Genomic DNA, 21886 nt, shown 5'->3' with positions numbered 1-21886 from the left:
TGGGATTATAGGCGTGCACCACTGTGTCTGGCTAATTTTTGTATTTTTAATAGAGACGGGGTTTCACCATGTTGGCGGGGCTGGTCTTGAACTCCTGACCTTAAGTGATCCGCCCACCTCGGCCTCCCAAAGTGTTGGGGTTACAGGCCTGAGCCACTGCGCCCGCCCGGCCTCTTGTTTCATCTTTATTTTTCCACTCCAGCTCGAGTCCCTCCCTACTTACTTTGATGCAAATTCCAGGAATATGTTTTCATTTGTAAATTTTTAGAATATGTCTCTAAAATATAAGAGCTTTTTAAGGCTGGCTGCAGTGGCTCACCCCTGTAATCTTAGCACTTTGGGAAGCCTAGGCAGGAAGATGGCTTAAGGCCAGGAGTTCAAGACCAGCCTGGGCAACATAGTGAGACCCCATCTCTACAAAAAGTAAAAAACATTAGCTGGGTATGGTGACACATGCTTGTAGTTCCGGCTACTAGGGAGGCTGAGGTGGGAGGGTCCCTTGGGCCTAGGAGTTGAGAAGGCTGCAATGAGCTGTGGTCGTGCCACTGCACTCTTTCAGCCTGGGTACCAGACTGAGACCCCATATCTTAAAAAAAGAGGTAGGGGCTCGTTAACAAAACCCAACATAGTGACATTACCATTATCTCACCTAAAAATATTTGAGTATTGATTTTAGTATTGAGAAATTTAATAAGAAAAAGAGTATTTTATTATGAGAATGGCATGTTACGATTTAAAAACTTCTGATATGTTGTTTAAAATATACTATAAGCATAATTTTTCGTTCTGTCATATCTTTCAGTTTTTAGTAGCGTAATTTAAAATAGTTCTAAAAACAAGCAATAAAAATTAGACTTTAATTAATTAATTATTATTTTTTTGAGATGGAGTCTCCCTCTGTCTCCCAGGCTAGAATGCAGTGGTACAATCTTGGCTCATTGCAACCTCCGCCTCCTGAGTTCAAGTGATTCTCCTGCCTCAATTTCCCGAGTAGCTGTGATAACAGGCACTTGCTATGACGCCAAGCTAATTTTTATATTTTTAGTAGACAGTTTTTCACCATGTTGGCCAGGCTGATCTCAAACTCCTGACCTCAAGTGATTCACCCGCCTCGGCTTCCCAAAGTGCTGGGATTACAGGCATGACTCACCATGTCTGGCAAATATTAATTTATTTTTAAATATCTAGTTCTAATTTTTATATATATATATATGTAACTGGTAGCTCGTATTTTAAATTAGAATCTTTTATGTAAAAATACAGAAAATACAGAAAATTAGGTTTGATTTCTGATTTAAATATATATATTTGTTTCTTTTAGGGTGCTGCAAATAGTAACACCTTTCTCCCATCACAAAGTGATCCTAGAATATGCAGTTTAAATCTGCCTAATGAAGAAAGTACTAGAGAAATTAACTACATAGATAATTGCAGTGGAAAATACTGTTTTGAAGCACCTACACTGGCAACATTAGATCCACTTCATACAGGTAAGACTGTTTTTTATTGATAAGGTTTATGCTTAACCAATAGTATTATAGTATTCTTTAAATGATGATTTAAGAATGAATATGTTATATTAGAAAATTGTTGATGTAATACCACTAGATTGTTGGTAGTTCAGGTTTTTTGTTTTCATAATTTATCTTTAGTGATTGGATTAATAACTGTGTGATTGAAGTGTATTTTATGGTAGATGTATGCTTAAGACTGTTTATTATAAGCTTGGTCAAATGTGATCTTTTCCTCAGGCACCAAGATTGTGTTTAAAGATAGGATTAAAAATTTTTTTGGGCCGGGCGCGGTGGCTCAAGCCTGTAATCCCAGCACTTTGGGAGGCCGAGACGGGCGGATCACAAGGTCAGGAGATCGAGACCATCCTGGCGAACACAGTGAAACCCCGTCTCTACTAAAAAATACAAAAAACTAGCCGGGCGAGGTGGTGGGCGCCTGTAGTCCCAGCTACTTGGGAGGCTGAGGCAGGAGAATGGCGTGAACCCGGGAGGCGGAGCTTGCAGTGAGCTGAGATCCGGCCACTGCACTCCAGCCTGGGCGGCAGAGCGAGACTCCGCCTCAAAAAAAAAAAAAAAATTTTTTTGGCCGGGCACAGTGGCTCAAGCCTGTAATCCCAGCACTTTGGGAGGCCGAGACGGGCGGATCACGAGGTCAGGAGATCGAGACCATCCTGGCTAATACGGTGAAACCCCGTCTCTACTAAAAAATACAAAAAACGAGCCGGGCGACGAGGCGGGCGCCTGTAGTCCCAGCTACTCGGGAGGCTGAGACAGGAGAATGGCGTGAACCCGGGAGGCGGAGCTTGCAGTGAGCTGAGAGCCGGCAGCCTGGGCGGCAGAGCAAGACTCCGGCTCAAAAAAAAAAAAAAAAAAAAAAATTTTTTTCTAAAAAGCACGTTAATAGGACTAAAATTGGAGAGTTGAACTTGAAATTAGTTAATTGTTAATTCATTAGAGTCTGGAGTACTTCAAATAAGAGTTGAATTATTAAGACACATACTTGCATGAAAAGCAAGCATTTAACAAATGCTCCATCCCTATATTGTTGAACTGAGTTAAAATAATGATTATGGTTCTTTTTGTATCTGTGAGAGATCACTATTTGTTAGATAACTAAAAAAAAAAATAAAGATGGTTCATAGATGTTTATTTGGTCTTGTGAAAGCCATCATTGGACTGTGTTTTTCCAAATTACATTTTATTCATATTTTGGTTGAGTGAACAGATTCAGCCAGCCGGCCCCATCGATTGGGCTACAGAATAGTAACTGCCATCCTTTTGGTACCAGTGCAAATCAACAAAGTGCCCTAAGCACTTAACCATTTTGAAGGAAGTTCTTGGACTTTCTGATGGTTAATGAATTTTACCTGTGAATAGGTTTGTATCTTGTTGGGACAGAAAGGAATTCTGTATTTACCTAACTGGCCATTATCTTGGTGCCATTTATGTGCTCCTCATAACTTTTCAAAAGCTGTGACTAGTGTCAGAACAAGGTCGAGAAAGACTTAAGTTGAGAAATAGGGTTGAGAAAGCTGCTCCTAGGAAGATCCCTAGGAACACTCTGGGCATGGCAGTTTAGCCGCTGCTTTGTGTTACTGACTTGCTCTCCCTTCTTTCCTCCCTGTTTTCCCCACTTATTCCTTCCTTGCTTCTATCCTTTTTAGGTGACTATTCTGTTTTCCCAGGTTTTCTTTTCTGCTTTAAGCCCGAGGTAGATAATGATCCATGTATGCCCAGTTCTTTTCTAATTTCTTCATCAGAAAATGACATTTAGACTCTGGAATATAATACCTTTTATATTACTAATCTTGGGCTTTATTTGTGTTCTACTGTAGTTTCTCATTCTCTTCCCTGCTAAATTTGAGAAGGGAGTTAAGAGTTAAGATAAAATAAAGAGGGAGTTAATTTACTCAACTCCTAATCCCTTAATCCTTTCTCTGGTTAGTACATTCAGTGAACTGGGGAACCTGTGCCAACTTCCTGATACCCTCCTGTTTCTTGTTCAGAGAGAGGTTAAATTGGGGAAAAGAGCTTTATTTGAAATGTTTTGTTCTCTATGGTGGATTGTTGGAGAGGGATGTAGTATATAGAAAAGCATAGAGATGAGAGACCTGTTTAGTATCTACTCACCCTTTCACATCTTTTTCATTCTACATCTAATCTACCTTGAAATGAACTACAAATCTGTATGTCCCAGTTCAATAAAATATGTCTTTTTCCCCATCACCTTTTTATTTTGAAATATACCTACATACTCTCAAGTTGAAAGCATGATCCAATTAACATCCTAAACTCACCAGTTACTAACATTTTGCCTCATTTGTGCGCTTTCTTTCTTTCTCTCTGTGTAGATGCACTCCCCTCAACCTTTTGAAAATAAGTTGCATATATCATGCCACTTAACCTCTAGCCACTTAAGCACGTATTTCTTGAAATAAATGTTTTCTCCTGTATAACCACACATTGTTGTTATACCAAACAGGATTAATAGTAATTAATAATATTTAGTTCATTGTTAATATCATTTTTGCTTAAGCCAGTTTGAGTTTGGTTTCTCTTTCAACTGAAACAGCCCTGATAAATACATTTTCACTTTCTTGAATTCACTGGACACTTTGAGTCTTTTCATAATACTATGTGTTTGCAGATAATATTCTTTGTGTGAAAATGAAGATGTAGGTCTACCACTAATGACTGCCCCCAAAGCTTAGGGAATGTGATTTCTTTGGGGTTTGTGGTAGAAGGGCCGTAGGGCTCACTTCTATCTTTTTTGATCTAAGCTCCACAGGTCTTTCTTTTCATGAACTGGGCTTTCAAAAACCAAATTCTGGGAGAGGGGAAATGTAGTAGCTTAAATTGTGTAGTTTTTGAGATGGTGATTTCATCTCCTTCAGGTGTGTGCCCAGAAGAGGGATTGCTGGGTCATATGGTAGTTCTATTTTTAATTTCCTTAAGAACCTCCATAATGACTGCACCAATCTTCATTCCCACTAACAGTGTACAGGGTTCCCTGTTCTCCATACTCTTACCAACATTTGTTATCTCCTGTTTCTTTTTGGTGGGAGAGTGGGGCGGAGGAGACAGGATCTTGCTCTGTCACCCAGGCTGGAGTGCAGTGGTACAATCATAGCTCAATAGAAAGACAAAAAAATAACCAAAACTGTAGAATAGTTGAAATAATAATGACATTCGGCCTGTACTTTTTGGAGAATAAACTGTCTTCCTATCTTGTCTTTCATTTGAATCTTCATTTAAAAACAAAATGTCAGAGAAGTGGTAATTTGAGCAAGGTAACATAGGCAAAGAAGAAAACACAAGGGAAAGAAAGAAAAAATAACCAAAAAGAATATATTTTTTTATATCAGCTAATATGCTTTTGGTTCAAGTATCAATAAAAATACTAGCTTATATAATTGAAGGTTTTTATTGGCATGTATAACTGGAAATTCCAGGCTTCAGGACTGACTGGTCTAGCAGTTTAAAGGATATCATCATGAACCCTATTTCTTTCTGTTTATTTCATCTGTCATCTGTAGGATTGGTTGCATTCTTAGACTGGCTCCACTCATGTTAAATGATGGATCCCAGCAACTACTGTGGCCACACGCATTTTCTCATCCATCTGATGACAGGCAGATGATTCCTACTCAGAATCACTAAATAAGATTTCCTAACTTTGTGCTGTTACTGACCCCTTTCCTGTGACCAGGGTTTTTTTCTAATCCCAGTCCTAGTTTGCCGTCTTGAAGAGGAATCCTTACTAGTTTCTGAGAATCCTCAGTGTACCAAACAATCACATACTTTTCATCTCCTTCCTTAGAAGTGAGAGTTATTTCACCCAAATTTTCTGGCTGCTACACAATGAGTGAGCAGTGTAGTGAATATTGTGAGATACCACCAGCAAACATAATGTTAACTATACTGATAAAATGATTAAGTGAAAGAATGGCTAAAATAAATAAGAGTAGCTTAGCAATGTTTTCAGTATACAGAATTCATCTAAAGGGCAGGCCAGCTTCTGAGACAGAGAGGCTCCTTTAGTTCAACATATTTTTACACCAAGGACAAGACTTGGCCAAACAGAGATCCTTAATAGACAGCTGGGAGCTATTTTGTGAAGATATATGTAAATTTAGATTATATAGAGTAGTTCTGTGATTCATATAGCATGGGTGGAGTAAATTTTATAATTTGACTCCTTCAGTTTTGTGAGGGTTTTCAAGGTTCTTAAATCCCAGGTTTTGATTATCTTGACTGCTTAACATCACAGAATATCACCACCAAAGCACAGTGATGAAGTGTGAGATATTTAAATGCTGTAACTGAGAATAACTCTTAGGGGTTGGATTTACCCTAGTTTTTGCCCTATTTTTATGTGGCAGATTTTTTTTTTAAGTCTTATCTTCCTCTCACGTTGCATTGTGATTATATCAAACATAATCTTATATGCCTCTTCAGAGTCCCTTGGCACCATCTGCCTCATAGAATTTTCTGCTGCCACTGGAGGCCAGCCAGTTGCTTCATCTGAGGAATGAGGGCCCTATGCCTTGGTGGCCACCATGTAGCTAAATTTATGAACCATACGCTGGGAGGGTCTGGCTCCTCCTGCCACTTCCAGTCTTGGGTATGATACCATACCACATCCTTGTAGGTAGCATCCTAAGCATCTGTGAAGGCCAGATGACACAAAATGGAAGTGCAGTGTACTTCAGGGTGGACTTTGACCAGTGGGAAATAGGAGACAGGCAGGAACCTGCCAGATAAATTTCTTTTTCCACATGGACTACTCTGAGGTATGATTTCTTTTTGTAGTCTATCAGGAGACATTCCACAAAGAGTACTCCAAGTGGATGCATTTGTTAAGTGACCTACTATATATTTTTATAGCTTGTTGTAAAATGGTAGCTAGCACTTTCCCTTGCTTTATATATTTTCTTGCCTCAGTTTACCTTCTCTTCACCCTTGATGCCCTGTGTATGCACCTCTCAAGTGAAACATCAGCATTTTAATCAGGCTCTGTTTGCCAGAGAACTGGGTGAAGACAAAGATTAATAAGGCATATAATTCTTATCTGGACTTTTTTGGACTACCTCCTGAAATATAGAAAAAATTTTCTGTAATAACTACTTTTTGTGCCTTAAAAAAAGTTTGTGGAAAAACTACCCCACAATTATTCTTTACTATTACATCTAATTATCTAAGTTTTATTTGATAAATTTAACTTTGTTCAAACTTCGCACATTTTTGATGGCTAGAGTTTAAAATATACTACTTGCTATGTTTTCTTTTTAATGATAATTTTTGGACATTTTATGATACTTTAAAAAATCTTTATAAAAGTTGAAAGAATTTTTTATTGGACACCCATAAACCTACCATCTCAAGTCTACAATTAAAATTTTACTATATGTGCTTTATTATATATTTATCCATCAGTCTATATTAATTTTAAAAAAGGATTCTCAAGTTTCAGATATCAGTACGTTTTCCTCAAAATAATTCATGCAATTCATTAAGATTAATGTACTTAAGCCTATGTGTGGTGGCTCATGCCTATGATCCCAGAGCTTTGGGAGGCTGAGGTGAGAGGATTGCTTCAGGCCAGGAGTTCAAGATCAGACTGGGCAACATAGTGAGGTCCTATCTCTTAAAAAAAAGAATAATTAATGTACCTAAATACATTCTCTTCAGAAAAATATCTAAAATACTGCAGATATAACTCAGCTGTTATTGTGGGTGCAATGCTTCAAATAAATGGTGTTATTCAGTATATATCTACCTACCGCTTTATCTTTGACACTCGTGAATAAAAAAATCAAGACACATTAAAGTGGTAAAAACAAAATTTATTCAGTAACTACTGGCAATAGGGGAAAGAGCTGAGCTCCATGATTTGTGCAGTCGTGACTGGGCTTTTTAAAGGGAGAATGAGGGAGTATGGAAAGTGGAGCAACTGAGGGCTCAAGTAGAGTCAGGAAAGTGAAAATTACAAAGGGTTGGTGCTGTGGTTTGAATGTTTGTGTTTCCCCCACATTTATATGTTGAAATCCTAACCCCAAAGGTGGTGATATTAGGAGGTAGGGCCTTTTGGGAGGTAATTAGGTCATGAGAGTGGAGCCCTCATGAATGCGATTAGTACTCTTTAAAATAGGCCCAAGAGCCCGGGCACAGTGGCTCAAGCCTGTAATCCCAGCACTTTGGGAGGCCGAGACGGGCGGATCACGAGGTCAGCAGATCGACACCATCCTGGCTAACATGGTGAAACCCCGTCTCTACTAAAAAAATACAAAAAAAAATCTAGCAGGGCGAGGTGGTGGGCGCCTGTAGTCCCAGCTACTCAGGAGGCTGAGGCAGGATAATGGCATAAACCCAGGAGGCGGAGCTTGCAGTGAGCTGAGATCCAGCCACTGCACTCCAGCCCAGGCAACAGAGCGAGACTCGGTCTCAAAAAAAAAAAAGGCCCAAGAGATCTCATTTGCTCCTTCTGCCTTGTGACGACATACTGAGATGGCACCATCTAAGAACCAGTAAATGGGCCCTTACCAGACACCAAATCTGCTGGTGTTTTTATCTTGGGCTTCCTAGCTTCCAGAACCATGGAAATAAACTTGTGTTGTTTATAAGCCACCCAGTTTATGATACTTTGTTATAGCAGCTCCAGGCTAAGATAGTTGGTCACTGTAAATGTGAGTGGGTCAGGTGTGCCTGGTACCTGACAGTTATCAAAATTAGGATTCTGTCTTCCCACAGAGACTGGGACACAGAGATCCAAACCTTCCTGATGATTACATTTCAAAGGAGTGGCTTTCTGGTTCTTGAGAAAGACACTGCTGAGTTGCAGGAGATTCATACACATCGCAAAGGGACAGAGGAAGAGTTCACAATTGTAAACTCTTCTTAGTTAGTGCTCTAAGAAAGGAAGGTCAGGGGCCTATAGTCAGGTATTGGCTAGAATAAACAGTAAGCTTCTTTTGATAGCCCTGAACTTCTCCAGACTGGAGCTCAAAAGGAGGCTGGGTATTCCAGGGCTGAGTGGAGGTGGGCTAGGCTACTAGAAGCCATGCTAGAGTTAGTTGGTCAAGGCTCTTAGAGCAAGAATTGGGATGGAGTTGTTGTTTGCCAAGAATTATTTACAGTTCTCATTAGTTTGCCTTGGATGTTTTTTGTTTTCATTTTAGAACCTTATTCTTTTTAATTGCTGCAAAGTATACAATGGTATGAATACATCATAGTTAATTTAGGTTGTTTTTAGTGTTCTTTTGACTATTAAAACCTCTGTAGTGAACGTCCTTGTGCATGTGGTCTTGTGAACATATGCAAGTATTTCTCAGGAATTGTCAGATCATAATGTGTTTGCATTACACTTTAATATGGTCTGCCAAGTTGCCTTCCAAAATGATTGCCATCATTAGTGTATGAGAGAATTTATTTTCCCAACTTCTTCAACCCATGTTACTAAACTTTTTTAACTTTTGCCAATTGAATGAGGAAAACCTACTGTTATCTTTTAATTTGTGTCTCCCTGTTTACTTGTGAAGTTGAGTTCTTTGTATGTTGGACATTTATGTTTTATTCATTAAGGTATCTGTATTCTACATCCATTTTTCTACTGTATCTCATAAGCATAAAATTTATTTAATATACATTTTATATGATGCAAGAGCCTTCATAAGTAAATGAAGACCCAAAAAATGGGTAAACTTGTATATTTTTTATTTTTACAGTTTATTTTTATTATTTATTGATACATAATAGTTGTACATATTTTGGGGGTGCATGTGATATTTTGATATATGCATACAATGTGTAACGATCAAATCAGTGTGTATTAACCAAAAATGTGACTCAATCTATAGAGGTTTATTAAGCCAAAGTTTAAGGATGCACCTGGGAAAAACACAAGTCACAGGAGCGTCTGTTAACCTGTGCTTTCCAAAAGAGGGTTTCTGGAACTCAGTATTGAAGAATAAAGAGCAAGCAGAAGGGACAAAGGAAGGTAAGAGAGGCAGTGAGACAAATGGTTACATTTTTGTGAGGCTCTAATTAGTGCTCAGTAAATCTGTGTTTTACATAAGGTAAGGTAAACATTTGAAAAGATGGAGTAGAGGAAAGAGTCAGTTATGCATCCATCTCGGGGTAGCCAAAGGAGTGATTTTTTTTTTTTTTTAATAATTTCATTTTGTTCCCTTGGGTTATTACTATTATTATTATTTTTAAACTTTTATTTCAAGTTCAGGGGTACACATGCAGGGTATGCAGGTTTGTTAACATAGGTAAACGTGTGCTCTGGTGGTTTGCTGCACAGATCATCCCATCACGTAGGTATTAAGCCAACATCCATTAGTTATTCTTCCTGATGCTCTCCCGACCATCCCTATAGGCCCCAGTGTGTGTTGTTCCCCACAGCGTGTCCATGCGTTCTCATCATTCAGCTCCCACTTATAAGTGAGAACATGCGATATTTGGTCTTCTGTTCCTGAATTAGTTTGCTGAGGATAATGGCTTCCAACTCCATCCTTGTCCCTGCAAAAGACATGATCGAAGGAGTGATTTTTTGTCTTGTCTCTGTTCTGTACCTAAGAAGGTAAGCTTGTAATTGACATTGTCAGTGTGAGATTTAATAGAACTCAGTTTTAAGAGTTAAACTTAGGTTGCACACCCAAGGTTACAATTGGCATGTGCTGGTTTTATAGGTGGGTGGGTATGTACCCTGAAAGGTTTAGTGACTAGGAAGGGATTTTCTTGTGAGAAATTTGTGAGGGAGGTATATGTCCTTTTCCCGTTGCGGGACCCTAACTTAACATGTAATGCTATGACACAGGGTTGTGAAATTATAGCTCTGGGGGGAAGAGGAGGAAGGAAACGCATTGTGTGACTAATTTTCTAGGTTTAACTTTCTCTTTGGTATAATGAGTTTGGGGTCTTAAGATTTTAATTTTCTTTTACAAGAGTAGTTAGGACATCTATCACCTCAAACATTTTTTATGTTAGGAACATCCCAATTCTTCTATTTTGAACTATACAATAAATTGTTGTTAACTGTAGTCACCATATTATATTACTGAACACTAGATCTTATTCTTTCTATTTAACTGTACTTTTTTTTTTTTTTTTGATACAGAGTCTTGCTCTGTTGCCCAGGCTGGAGTGTGGTGGTGCGATCTCAGCTCACTGCAAGCTCTGCCTCCCGGGTTCACACCATTCTCCTGCCTCGGCCTCCTGAGTAGTTGGGACTACAGGCGCCTGCCACTACGCCTGGCTAATTTTTTGTATTTTTAGTAGTAGAGACGGGGTTTCACCATGTTAGCCAGGATAGTCTTGATCTCCTGACCTTGTGATCTGCCCACCTTGGCCTCCCAAAGTGCTGGGATTACAGGCATGAGCCACTGTGCCAGGCTTAACTGTACTTTTGTACCCATTAACCAACCTCTGTTAATCCCTACCTCTCCTTCCCAGCCTCTGGCCACCACTAATCAAGTCTCTACTTCCATGAGATTCACCCTTTTAGCTCCCACATGTGAAAGAGAACATATGGTATTTGTCTTTCTGTGCTTGGCTTATTTCACTTAACATAATGTCCTCCAGTTCCATCCATGTTGCTATAAATGACAGGATTTCATTTTTTATAACTAAATAATATTCCATTGTGTATATGCATTGATGGACACTTAGGTTGATTTTTTTTGCCTTTGTTTATTGACTGTTTTGTAAGCATTTTGTTTCACAAAAATCTCCAACTGAAGTTAATAATATGTGATATTGTGGAAAATATATTTGGCCTTTGACCCCATTTCCCTGGTATACAACTCCTAAAATCCTTAGGACCTCCAAAGTAATGTCTGTTTGTATGCTAGTGATTGATTGATGGCTGACAGCCCCTAGGTAGTTTCAGGATGTGAGTTGGTTACCTGAAAGACCAAGGCACCATTAGAGGGGTGGAATGTTCAGCCTCATCCCTGTCTCTGGGGAGAGGAGAGATACTGAGGGTTAAATTGATCACTAGTGGCCAATGATTTAACCACTCATGCCTATGTAATGAAGCTTTCGTAAAAAGCCCAAAAGCCCTGTGTTTGTAGAGCTTCGAGATAGCTGAACAAGTGGAGGTTTCTGGGGGTTGTGCCTGGGATGGGCATGGAAACTTTGTGTCCCTTCCGCCATAACTCGCCCTGTGCATCTCTTATATCTGGCTGTTCATTTGTATCCTTTGTAATATCCTTTATAATAAACTGGTAAGCATGTTTCTGGAGTTCTGTGACCACTCTAGCAAACTAATAGAACCCAGAGGGGATTGTGGGAACCCCAACTTGAAGCTTTTCGGTGAGATGTTCTGGATGCCCAGACTTGTGACTGGTGGGGCCGTGGGGTTTGTGGTACTGAGCTCTTAATCTTTGAGATCTAACACTATCTCCTGGTAGATAGTGTTGGAGTTGAATTAGAGGGTACCTGGCTACTCTCCACTGCAGAACTTATTTCTTGCTTGGTATGTGGGGAGGAACTCCCACACATTTGGTCACACAAGTCTTCCATGTTGATTGTTGTGGTGTGAGAGCAGAGGAAAAACAGTTTGAGTTTTTTACTCTTAGACAGCACAATGATTCTTCATAAAACTCTATGACTACACCAACGAGCATTGGCAAAGAACAAAAAAATTATTCAATTTCTTTCACCAGTTCCATAAACTGGCAGTGATTCATAGCATTTACACACATATTTGTAATGTTTTTAACAACTATATCCATGTCACCTTTTCATAGTCTGCTTTAGAAAGCCCTGCACAGTATTTTCTACTCAATTCTGCATCAGTAGTATAGCTTCTTTTTAAATTAAAAACTTGTCCATTCTATTTTCAAACTGGAAGATAATTTTATTGTAATATAATCAAAACAGTAATAAATATTTCAGATTAATCATCAATTACAGTTTACATAGGTTATCACTAATTTGTGCTGTCTGCATTGAGGACTAAGCTCTGATTTTTTTTTTTTTTTTAATCTTGCCCAAATTCCTATCTAAGGGGTCTGAGGAATCATGCTCTATAAACCATACATTCTCATCAGATGGGTTTTATTTAACCCTGTATATCATGACTTACTTTCCAGTCTGACTCTGGCGTAACATGGAAGAAAATAAAAATATTTTACCCCAAAACATGTTTCTCTCCTGTATCTTGAAATGGTCCTGCAAAGCCATACCTTGTGGGAAAAATCCACATTCTATAGATAATCTACTTTCCCCTTGTTTTCCTTCCTTCCTTTCTAGATCCAGGAGATAATCAACTAAGAGCCAGGCACCCTTTTAGGTCTAATAATAAACAGTATAAAACCTGCTCTCTCTGAAGTCTGCTATCTGAGAGCGTCCTCTGCACAATAAAACTTGGTGCCTACAATCCTTTATCTTAACCTGAACATACATTTCCTTTCTGTTGATCCCAGGTCTTCAGATAAACTCAACCAATTATAAACCAGAAAACGTTTATAGCCTGGAACCCCACCCCACTCCCACCCCGCCTTGAGTTGTCCCGCTTTTCTGAACCAAACCAATGTATTTCTTAAATGTATTTGGTTGATGCCTCCCTAAAATATGTAAAACTAAGCTGTATCCCGACCACCTTGGCACATGTTCTCAGGGCCACCTGAGGGCTGTGTCTTGGGCCATGGTCACTCATATTTGGCTCAGAATAAATCTCTAAACATATTTTATACAGAGTTTGACTCTTTTTGTTAACAGCATGATATATTCAAATACACTATGATCTGCTTCTTTCATTTTAATGCTGCCTGGAGTAGACCATGATATGGATGTATTGTATGCTTTTAACTCCAACTGATGTGCTTTTAGATTGCTTCCACTCTATGCAACTACATAGAATGCTTCATTGCTGTTGTGTGCATTTTGAGTATTTTTCTAAGGTAGATTCTGAGACATAAAATTACCACAATTTTAGAAGATTTCCTACTCATGTAAAATATTAGTAGATACTCCCAGATCACCATCCAAAATGTCATTTTACACTCCCTTCAATGGTACAGAAGAGTACTCTTTCCCTTCTATCCTTATCCACTCTTGGAGTTTCCTTTTTTTATTTTTTTGAGGCAGGGTCTCTCGCTCTGTCACCCAGGCTAGAGTGCAGTGGCATGATCATGGCTTACTGCAGCCTTAATCTCTTGGGCTCAAGTGATCCTTCCACCTCAGGTTCCCAAATAGCTGGAACTACAGGCACATGCCACCACACCCGGATGATTTTTGTATTTTTTGTAGTCACAGAGTTTCTCCATGTTGCCCAGTCTGGTCTTGAACTCCTGTGCTCAGGCGATCCTTGGCCTCTCAAAACTGTGGGATTACCCATGTGCCACCAAGCCCGGCCTCACTCTTGGCATTTTAAGTCTTAAAAAATGTTGCCAATCTATGAATGAAAATCATTTTTAGTATACATTTCCCTGATAACTAGTGAGATTGAACATTTTCTCATATTTTAGTAGTATTTTATTCTTAATACCTGTATTTCTTCTGAAAATAACACAAATAATTATCTAAAGTATATACCCTGTGTTCTGTAATACCTGTATTTCTTCTGAAAAAAACAATAATTATCTAAATAAAGTATATACCCTGTGTTCTTTCTGTGGTTCTCTTTTAATATTCTAAAAGCTCAGAAAAGGCTAGAATGATTTTGAGTACCTGTGGTCCAGTCGTTGTTGGGGCAGGTCGATTTTCTTTTTGCATCTCTATGGACAAGAATCATTTGCATTACTGATTTCTACAATTTACAGAGCTGTAAAACTGCTCAAAGACAATGAAAGGCTAGAACTATTATGGAATCAAATTACTCAGTAGGGTATACCAGACAACACCTAGCATTCCATAGAACATCCAGCAATCTTTCACTGTTTTCTGAAAGATAATACATTTAAAGCTTTTAACACGTTGGCTCGCAATGAGAGCTCAGGAAATTTAATTTGCTTCTCCGTTGTTAAAATAATGAAAAACAAGATAATTGAGAATTTATAGCATTTCTGTGGAAATACAGTTCCCTGGGTAGGTGCTGTATCTAGATTCACTTTTGATTTCATTGGGTCTTGCACAGTGCCTGGGAGCATTTATATATGTGGTCAGTAATTTTAAAAAATTTATTTTTCCCACCTCTTAATACTTCGCAGTTGTTCAGTAATAGTTTGATTGGATAGAACTATGTTCAAGTATGTTCTAATTTATTCCCCTATCTGGAAAAACATGTATATTGTGAGAAAATAGGTTTGTCTTGCTTACATTATTATGTATCACATATTTTCATACTGGGGTTAACAAATATATTCTAAGTACTGAAACTGGTGGCCTTGAAAATGGCTATACTAGCTGTTTCCTTTCATAGTCCAAATTGTGTGAATATAGCTAAATAAAAAATCTGGCTCTATTATAATAGCAAATGCGATTTCGTGTGTGGAGACTGTTTCTCACCATGAATAGTGATTTTTTACACATGATAAGGCAGGCTAGCATATTCACATACATTACGGCTAGAATAATCCATTGCTCTAAAAACATGATTTTTACCTGATTTTTAGATTGAATGTTATATAAAAATTTTTTCTTAACTGAAAAAAATATGCAGAGGCTAATGTAGACTGTAAAATGAAGGAGAAGCTTAGCTTTACCGTGGAGTCTGGGTCTGGGTGTAACCTAACTAGCTAGGGGATATGCAATTCCTGATTGACAGCAGGTCCAGCATTATGCAGATTTTGTAAGGGAGAACACTCAGCTCAGAAACAGTGATGAGAGGCTCTGTTAGGAATTACTGCATTCACCACTCATATCTTTTAGTTTTCTGTCTACTGGATTTGCAAATAAATAGCACAAAACAGTTCCTCTTTTGTTTTTATTAAAGTGATACTGCAATGCAGTTCAGTCTGTCAGCTAGGCATACGTGTGAAATTTGATATTCTCACTAAATTAGCTAATTTTTAGCTGTGTTCCATGCTTATCTCTAGACCTTTGTGTATTAAATCCTGTCTCGAGCTGTTCCCTTTATACACAAGTGTGTTTTGCTTGTGCCTTCCTGTCTTCTTCAGTGAGAAGCTTTATGTAGGTCAGGCTTGGCTTAAGCAGATTTCCTGAACCTGCGTCAGCTTAAGCTGGAGGAATTTTAATAAACCCTCCCCTGTAGGCGTGGGCCTAAATGAGGCTAGCCTAGTTAAGCCTGATCTTTTTCTGTTTGTGAAAAGAGCTGAGCAGAGCTGAAGGCTGCATGGTGGTTTCAGAAACTGCCTACTTAATTTGAAAAGAACAATGGTAGGAAAGGCTAGATCTTCCAATTTTACCTTATCTGAAAAGCTTGATTTGCTAAAGCTTGTGAAGCCATATGTGAAAATTCTCGAAGAACACACTAATAAACATTCAGTAATAGTGGAAAAGAATAGATGTTGGGATATCATAGCAGTTAACTATAATGCAATTGGAGTAGACCGCCCTCCTCGAACAGCACAGGGCCTACGCACCCTTTACAAAAGGCTCAAAGAATATGCCAAACAGGAGCTATTGCAGCAAAAAGATACCCAATCAGATTTTAAAAGCAATATTTCTGAGCCAACCAAGAAAGTTATGGAGATGATTCCCCAGATTTCCAGTTTTTGCCTGGTAAGAGACAGGAACCACATACAAAGGTAAGCTTTATTTTGTTTTGTTATGGAAAATTATGGCGCCTCCTATCTATTGGGCTTTGGCTTAGTCGTGATAGAGATATGCATAGTAAGCATCCCCACAACGGGAGCAATGAATAGTGTCTTTGTTTTGCATTTTTTAAAAAGAGAAAAGTGAGGCTATGAGGAATTTTTCTGCTGCATTTAAGCTACTTTTTACTGTCTTCCCCTCCCCCTTCCCTCCTGTAGTTTCTAAAAGTAAAGGTTAGGGAGGAATAAGTGGGATGAAATTTGTGACATCACTTCATAAACTTTTGAAGCTTTAAAATTAAATTATTTAGTTTGCTTCTGAGAGATACTTTTTTTCTCTTTTAATATTACATTTCACTGGAATTTTCAATTTTATATAAAATTTATATAGAGTTAGCAGTTTCTAGAGAAATGGAACCTTTGCTTTTTTATGAATTGTCATTGTCTACACTTACTGAATATGTGTTAACTAACAAATACAACTAAAATCAATAAGTAAACTTGTTAATGGCATGATTGTGTATATGAAGACAGTTTAAATTATTTTTCTAACACATTTAAAGATGAATGCAACTAAAGGGAGTTAATGCCTAATTAGGGATTCAGTTTACTTAATAAAATTAAAAGTTTTTTTTTTGTTTTTATTCCTTAATGGTCTAGTTTCACTTTGATCTTGGATCATATAGGAAAGAGTAAGCTTTCTCTTACTGCTTTGCAAGGATATCAAATTATGAATTTTAAAATACCCCTAAGAGCAACTGGGTTATTTTAGAGTTAGAAGCAATTTTTTTGGTTGAACTTGTGTTCTATCTAACTATTTGCCTTGGAATTTTCAAAAGTATTATCTTGCCACTAATTCAGATTGTAACCTCTGGCAAAATATAAAAATGGCAGCTATTCTTATTCTGAACCATTTAGAGTAATTTAAACAAATTGTAAACTCCTTGTTAGTTTGAGGAGACTTTCACACAAAGCTTTACACAATGTGCTTTTCTATTGGTGGAAGAGGCATTATATAAGCAAATTATTGATTACTGTGAAATCCCTTTGAAACTAGGAGAGAAACAGAAAAAAACCACTTTGTAGCCAAATGCATATGTTATTTTGGTGATTTACTAGGAAAGTATTTTTGAGCCTAGCTTCTTACCAGATACTGCTTATTTCTACTTTGATAGCACAGTAAAAAAATACCACCAGTGGGAATCCAGGACATGAATGCACAGTGGATTAATTCTTGGGGCCACTGGTTAAAATGTTCACTGTGATGACAAATGATGAAATCCCAATAGCTGGATATCCAGAAAACTACACAGTAAAATTGTTTTATACTGTGCTACTTATGCAGAATTTTCTCCCCCTTGAACCATGGAGAAAAATGTTTTTTGCATTGCAGGTATAAAACTGTACCCTTTGGTTAGTAGGTATAGGTTTTTATAATTTGAAAACTACATGTAGAAACTGTAATTTTAGTTATTTGCATATTTTCAAAATACAGTGAGTATAGAAGAGAAACAATATATAAATATACAAGTATCTGGTTACATTTTGACCATTTGTGTGTGTATGTTTACAATATTCACACACAAAAAAATGTTTTGGGATATCAACATTTCTCTGATAAAAATGAGTTGATTTGTGCGTTTCTATACCTATGACTTAAATAATACCAATTTGTTAGATTTTAAAGGGAAGAATATGAGAAACATCCCTCTTAAATTCTTGTGTTACTGTGTCTACATTGACATTTTATCTGTGTTAGCTTTCTTTAATCTATATATTTAATGTACTTATATTTATTTGATTGACATCATCCTTGAATCTTAATAATCTCAGAAGTTTATAATTATTCTATAATCTTAACTATACTTCTACATAAATATGCCTGTTAATCTTACCAAACTCTTCCTTTTTAATAAGGAAAATACAAGTGTTTGCTTTGTTTAAAATACTTAAAAATATATACCTGTTTTGTAAGGCTATTTATTTCGGTAACTCACATTGACTTATGTCTTTATTTTTACTTCTTCCTAATATCAGTTTTTATTTTGTGTTTTTGTAAACTGATCTTCAGAGTTCTGATTCTCAAGTCCTTCTCTGTCATTTTTGTGACCTGCTCTAAAGCTTTTTTTCTCCCATTTTACATTGTTATGCCTTAGTTGTAATGTTTTAGCTAAAATGGAATGGAATGTTCCAGATATAAGGCGTATTTTTAATTTACTTGGGAGTATAATGTCTATGTTTATACTCTTATTTTACATACTAATTTGAAATAGTAATTATGTGATTTTAAAAACTTAATTTTCATATGCAATTTTAACCTTTTCCCATTCCAGGTTTTAGCAGAGCTATTAATAGAAGCAGAGCTTGCTACTTTGAATTACATTTATAATTAATTGTTTTGTTTTTGGAAATCATCAAATGATACAGAGACAAGAACAAAAATGAATTTATATAATCTACAAATAGTTTTTTTATTACATACTATGTATATGTTTCATTTTGTCTCTTAGATAAATATCTGATATTTCTGGCAATTTAATGCCATTAATAAGTAATGTATGAGTAGTTTTAATCTATGCATTCTACTTGAACTTGTTCCAGCATTTTAGTCATCCATGTAGAATGTATTCTTTTAATTATGTTTCTTATATGTAAAATCTTCTCTAAATAATATTAAATAAAATATTTCCATTAATGTTCAATAATCTAATTTCCCTTTATAACTTTTATTTTTAAATTAGGCAGAAGCATAAATTAAAAAAAAAACCTCAAGGAGCAGATATTCTTAATTCACGGCTTCACACTATACATAAAATTATGTTTATAAAACAATTTTAAGGTTTATTACATTTATAATAATATCATAACTTGTTATATTAAAGTTTAAATTATGCTAAAGCTGTAGTTGTCTCCATTAGGAATGCATAGTTGGTGGAAATTATGTGTAAATTTAATAAATCTTTAATATATCTGTATAGGCCATTAAAAATGTTTCATTAAAAAAATCATTTAGTTTGTTCTTTTTAGTCATTCAACACATAATGAGCACCTCCTAGGTTCTAAGTACAGTACCTACTAGGTACTGAGTATGCAGTTATGGATTAAAACCGTTGCTCTTGTGAACTTTACCTGACCAGTGATTGAAAGACTTAAAGAGCAATTGAGTCATGCGGTTCAGGATAGGTAAAAGGGAAGTTTTTCCTATCAGATAAAAGCATCTGAAATAAGAAAGGATAACCTCCAGTAGTTGAGCATATCCCAAAGCCATATACAATCTTTATGTTTTATTTTTTGGGCAAATGCAGAAATAGTACCTCCCATAGGTGGCCTTTCACTGTCCTCTTAGAAGTTATGGGCCTTGGTGGTTTTAAGATCAGTCCAGGAGAGCAGAAGCAGGAAGTCTAGGGCTAAGGTATGGGGATAATAAGACTGAGAATGCATTAATGGCTCTTTACACCATTTAAAAACCTTAGGGTTGTGGGAAAGATTGAGGTCTGTTTGACAACATTAAAACTGACTTTTCTTTGTTGTTTTCTTCATTGGCCTTCTATAATATTTGTAATTTCCTGCCCCTTAAAAGTACAATTTTAAAGTTAAGGATGGGGGAGATCTTTAAGTATATATTATTGAAATCCCAATCTTAGTCACTTTAATGTATTTCAAGTGTTAAGATTTTTTTTGTTTTGTAACTTTATAGTTTTAAAGCCTCATAATTAATGTATATTAAATATAAAATTATGCTATAAATATACTCTTTTTTTCATTTGATTTACATATTATAATGCTTTTTTGTGTGCTATAGTGCAAACTTGGATGAGGAGGCACAGGCTGGTACCAGTTCACTACAGGTAATGTTGGATCACCATCCTGTTGCTATTACAGTGGAGGTGAAGCAAGAAGAAGACATTAAACCACCTCCTCCACTGGTTTTAAATTCTCAACAGAGTGATACTTTAGAGCAAAGAGAAGAACATGAATTAGTACATGTTATGGAAAGATCCTTGTCGCCTTCACTTTCCTCTGTTGATATGAGAATGACATCGTCTCCATCTTCTATTCCAAGGAGAGATGATTTTTTTCGGCATGAGAGTGGTGAACACTTTAGGTCACTATTAGGGTATGATCCTCAGATCCTGCAAATGTTGAAAGAGGAGCATCAGATAATTTTAGAAAATCAAAAAAATTTTGGATTGTATGTTCAGGAGAAGAGGGATGGATTGAAAAGAAGGCAGCAGCTAGAGGAAGAGCTACTAAGAGCAAAAATTGAAGTGGAGAAGCTGAAAGCAATTCGCTTACGGCATGATCTACCTGAATATAACAGTCTCTAAGTTTTTTTTTCAATCTTGCAGTTTGATAATTTTGATTTTGGCCAAATTACTTTAATTTGGGAATATCCTGAAACAAAATACACGTTCTTGAAAAATGTTAATCTCTATTATGGAAAAACTTTTTTGATATAATTTTCTAATTATTTTATTTTGAGATATTAAAATTTACCGGTTGGTTGGCATGGTTATAGTTTTTATTGTCTTCTTTTTTTTCCCCCCTAAGTTTAATTGTTGACCTTACAAAAGATGTTTTATTCTGATCACTAAGATATACACAAATACATAAACAAACACATATTCTTTCAAAGTTCTGAGTCTTTTTTTTTTTTTTTTAACATTTTTAGTTAGAACTTTGAAAGCTATAATTAGAGATTTTTAAGTCAGTCTAATTTAGGAGCTATACTAACCTAATACCAAGAAGCTTGTCTGTATGACATTGGTTTTTATGCTTTTATCTTTTGAAGGAGTAAATCCTAGGATTTTAGAGATGGAAGATATTTGGAGAACACTTTTTTTCCGTCTCTGCAGTTTAGGGGTAATGAAACAGGTCCAGGGAGAACTCAATGACTTACTTAGGGTAACAAAGCTATTTATGGCAGAGCAGAGACCAGCACTCAGTTTTTCTTTGTGTAATTTCCTTCCCTCTATTCGATAGAAGTAAATATCCACTAAAATATTCTCTAGATTTAAATATTAGAAACATTTGTTTCATTAAAATTGCCTTTAAAGATTGTTAGGTTGTGAAATCAGGATAATTATATCAATTACCCCATTCTCTCTCTGTTTTTGTTCCAGCAAAATAGATAAGGTACTCCATTGAAGCTATTATATATTTTGGCTGTGTGATTTAAAGACATGTCTTAATTCATTTTAAATGTCCTGTTCTGGAAAAAATTTCTTTCACGGTAAAAATCAGAATGAACAAAATTAAAATTTTATGTTTTTTATAAGTATTGTTATTTTAGTATTCGTGGAAATAAAACCTCAATTCTTAAAGCATACATATTAACTTTATATTAAATCTCTAATATGTATGTTACTTAAGAATTTCTATTTTTGCTGGGGCTTTGTTGAGAAAAGATTTTTAAGCCAAGTTTTAGAATGGAGTGGGTGGAATTTCAGCAGTGAAGGGGACCATGGACGTTTGAAGCCAGAGTGAGAAGCTGGAAAAAAGAGGAATGGGAAAAAGTGGATTGAGTGTATAAGCACAAATGCAGTGGGGAGCCAGTAATTTTAAGTGAATGTAGAGAGAGTCAGTTTGGGCTGTGGTATCCTGGACTAGGAAGGACATCTCCCTGGACTGGGTAGGGCAGCTGCTGTTTAGCTCCAGCAGAATTTTCACATGTGGGAATAAACCAGAAATCTGCATTTTTAATGCAGA

At 36.6% G+C, this 21886-nt stretch overlaps 2 protein-coding genes across 3 annotated transcripts in view; both read left to right on the top strand.

The window, feature by feature from the left end:
• RAD54B (RAD54 homolog B) overlaps positions 1-21886 on the top strand; it is a 94960-nt gene that overhangs the window by 14772 nt on the left and 58302 nt on the right. Inside the window, exons 3-4 of one of the 2 annotated variants that reach the window (XM_033202753.1) lie at positions 1322-1490; positions 19980-20687. In XM_033202753.1, the coding sequence (XP_033058644.1) occupies positions 1322-1490; positions 19980-20029 (219 nt within the window). In that variant the 3' untranslated portion in view covers positions 20030-20687. Of the gene's footprint in view, positions 1-1321; positions 1491-19979; positions 20688-21886 lie in introns of those variants that run through there. The other variant, XM_033202754.1, reaches the window with a different exon arrangement.
• Positions 15723-20687, top strand: FSBP (fibrinogen silencer binding protein). The gene is made up of 2 exons (XM_033202752.1): positions 15723-16171; positions 19980-20687. Exons 1-2 carry the CDS (start codon positions 15798-15800, stop codon positions 20503-20505), a joined length of 900 nt encoding a protein of 299 aa, XP_033058643.1. The 5' UTR covers positions 15723-15797; the 3' UTR covers positions 20506-20687.

This window comes from Trachypithecus francoisi, unplaced genomic scaffold, assembly GCF_009764315.1.
Source record: "Trachypithecus francoisi isolate TF-2019V2 unplaced genomic scaffold, Tfra_2.0 Lachesis_group7, whole genome shotgun sequence".
Classification (NCBI taxonomy): domain Eukaryota; kingdom Metazoa; phylum Chordata; class Mammalia; order Primates; family Cercopithecidae; genus Trachypithecus; species Trachypithecus francoisi.
Note: the sequence above shows the minus strand (reverse complement) of the source record. Positions and strands in the feature narration are given on the sequence as shown.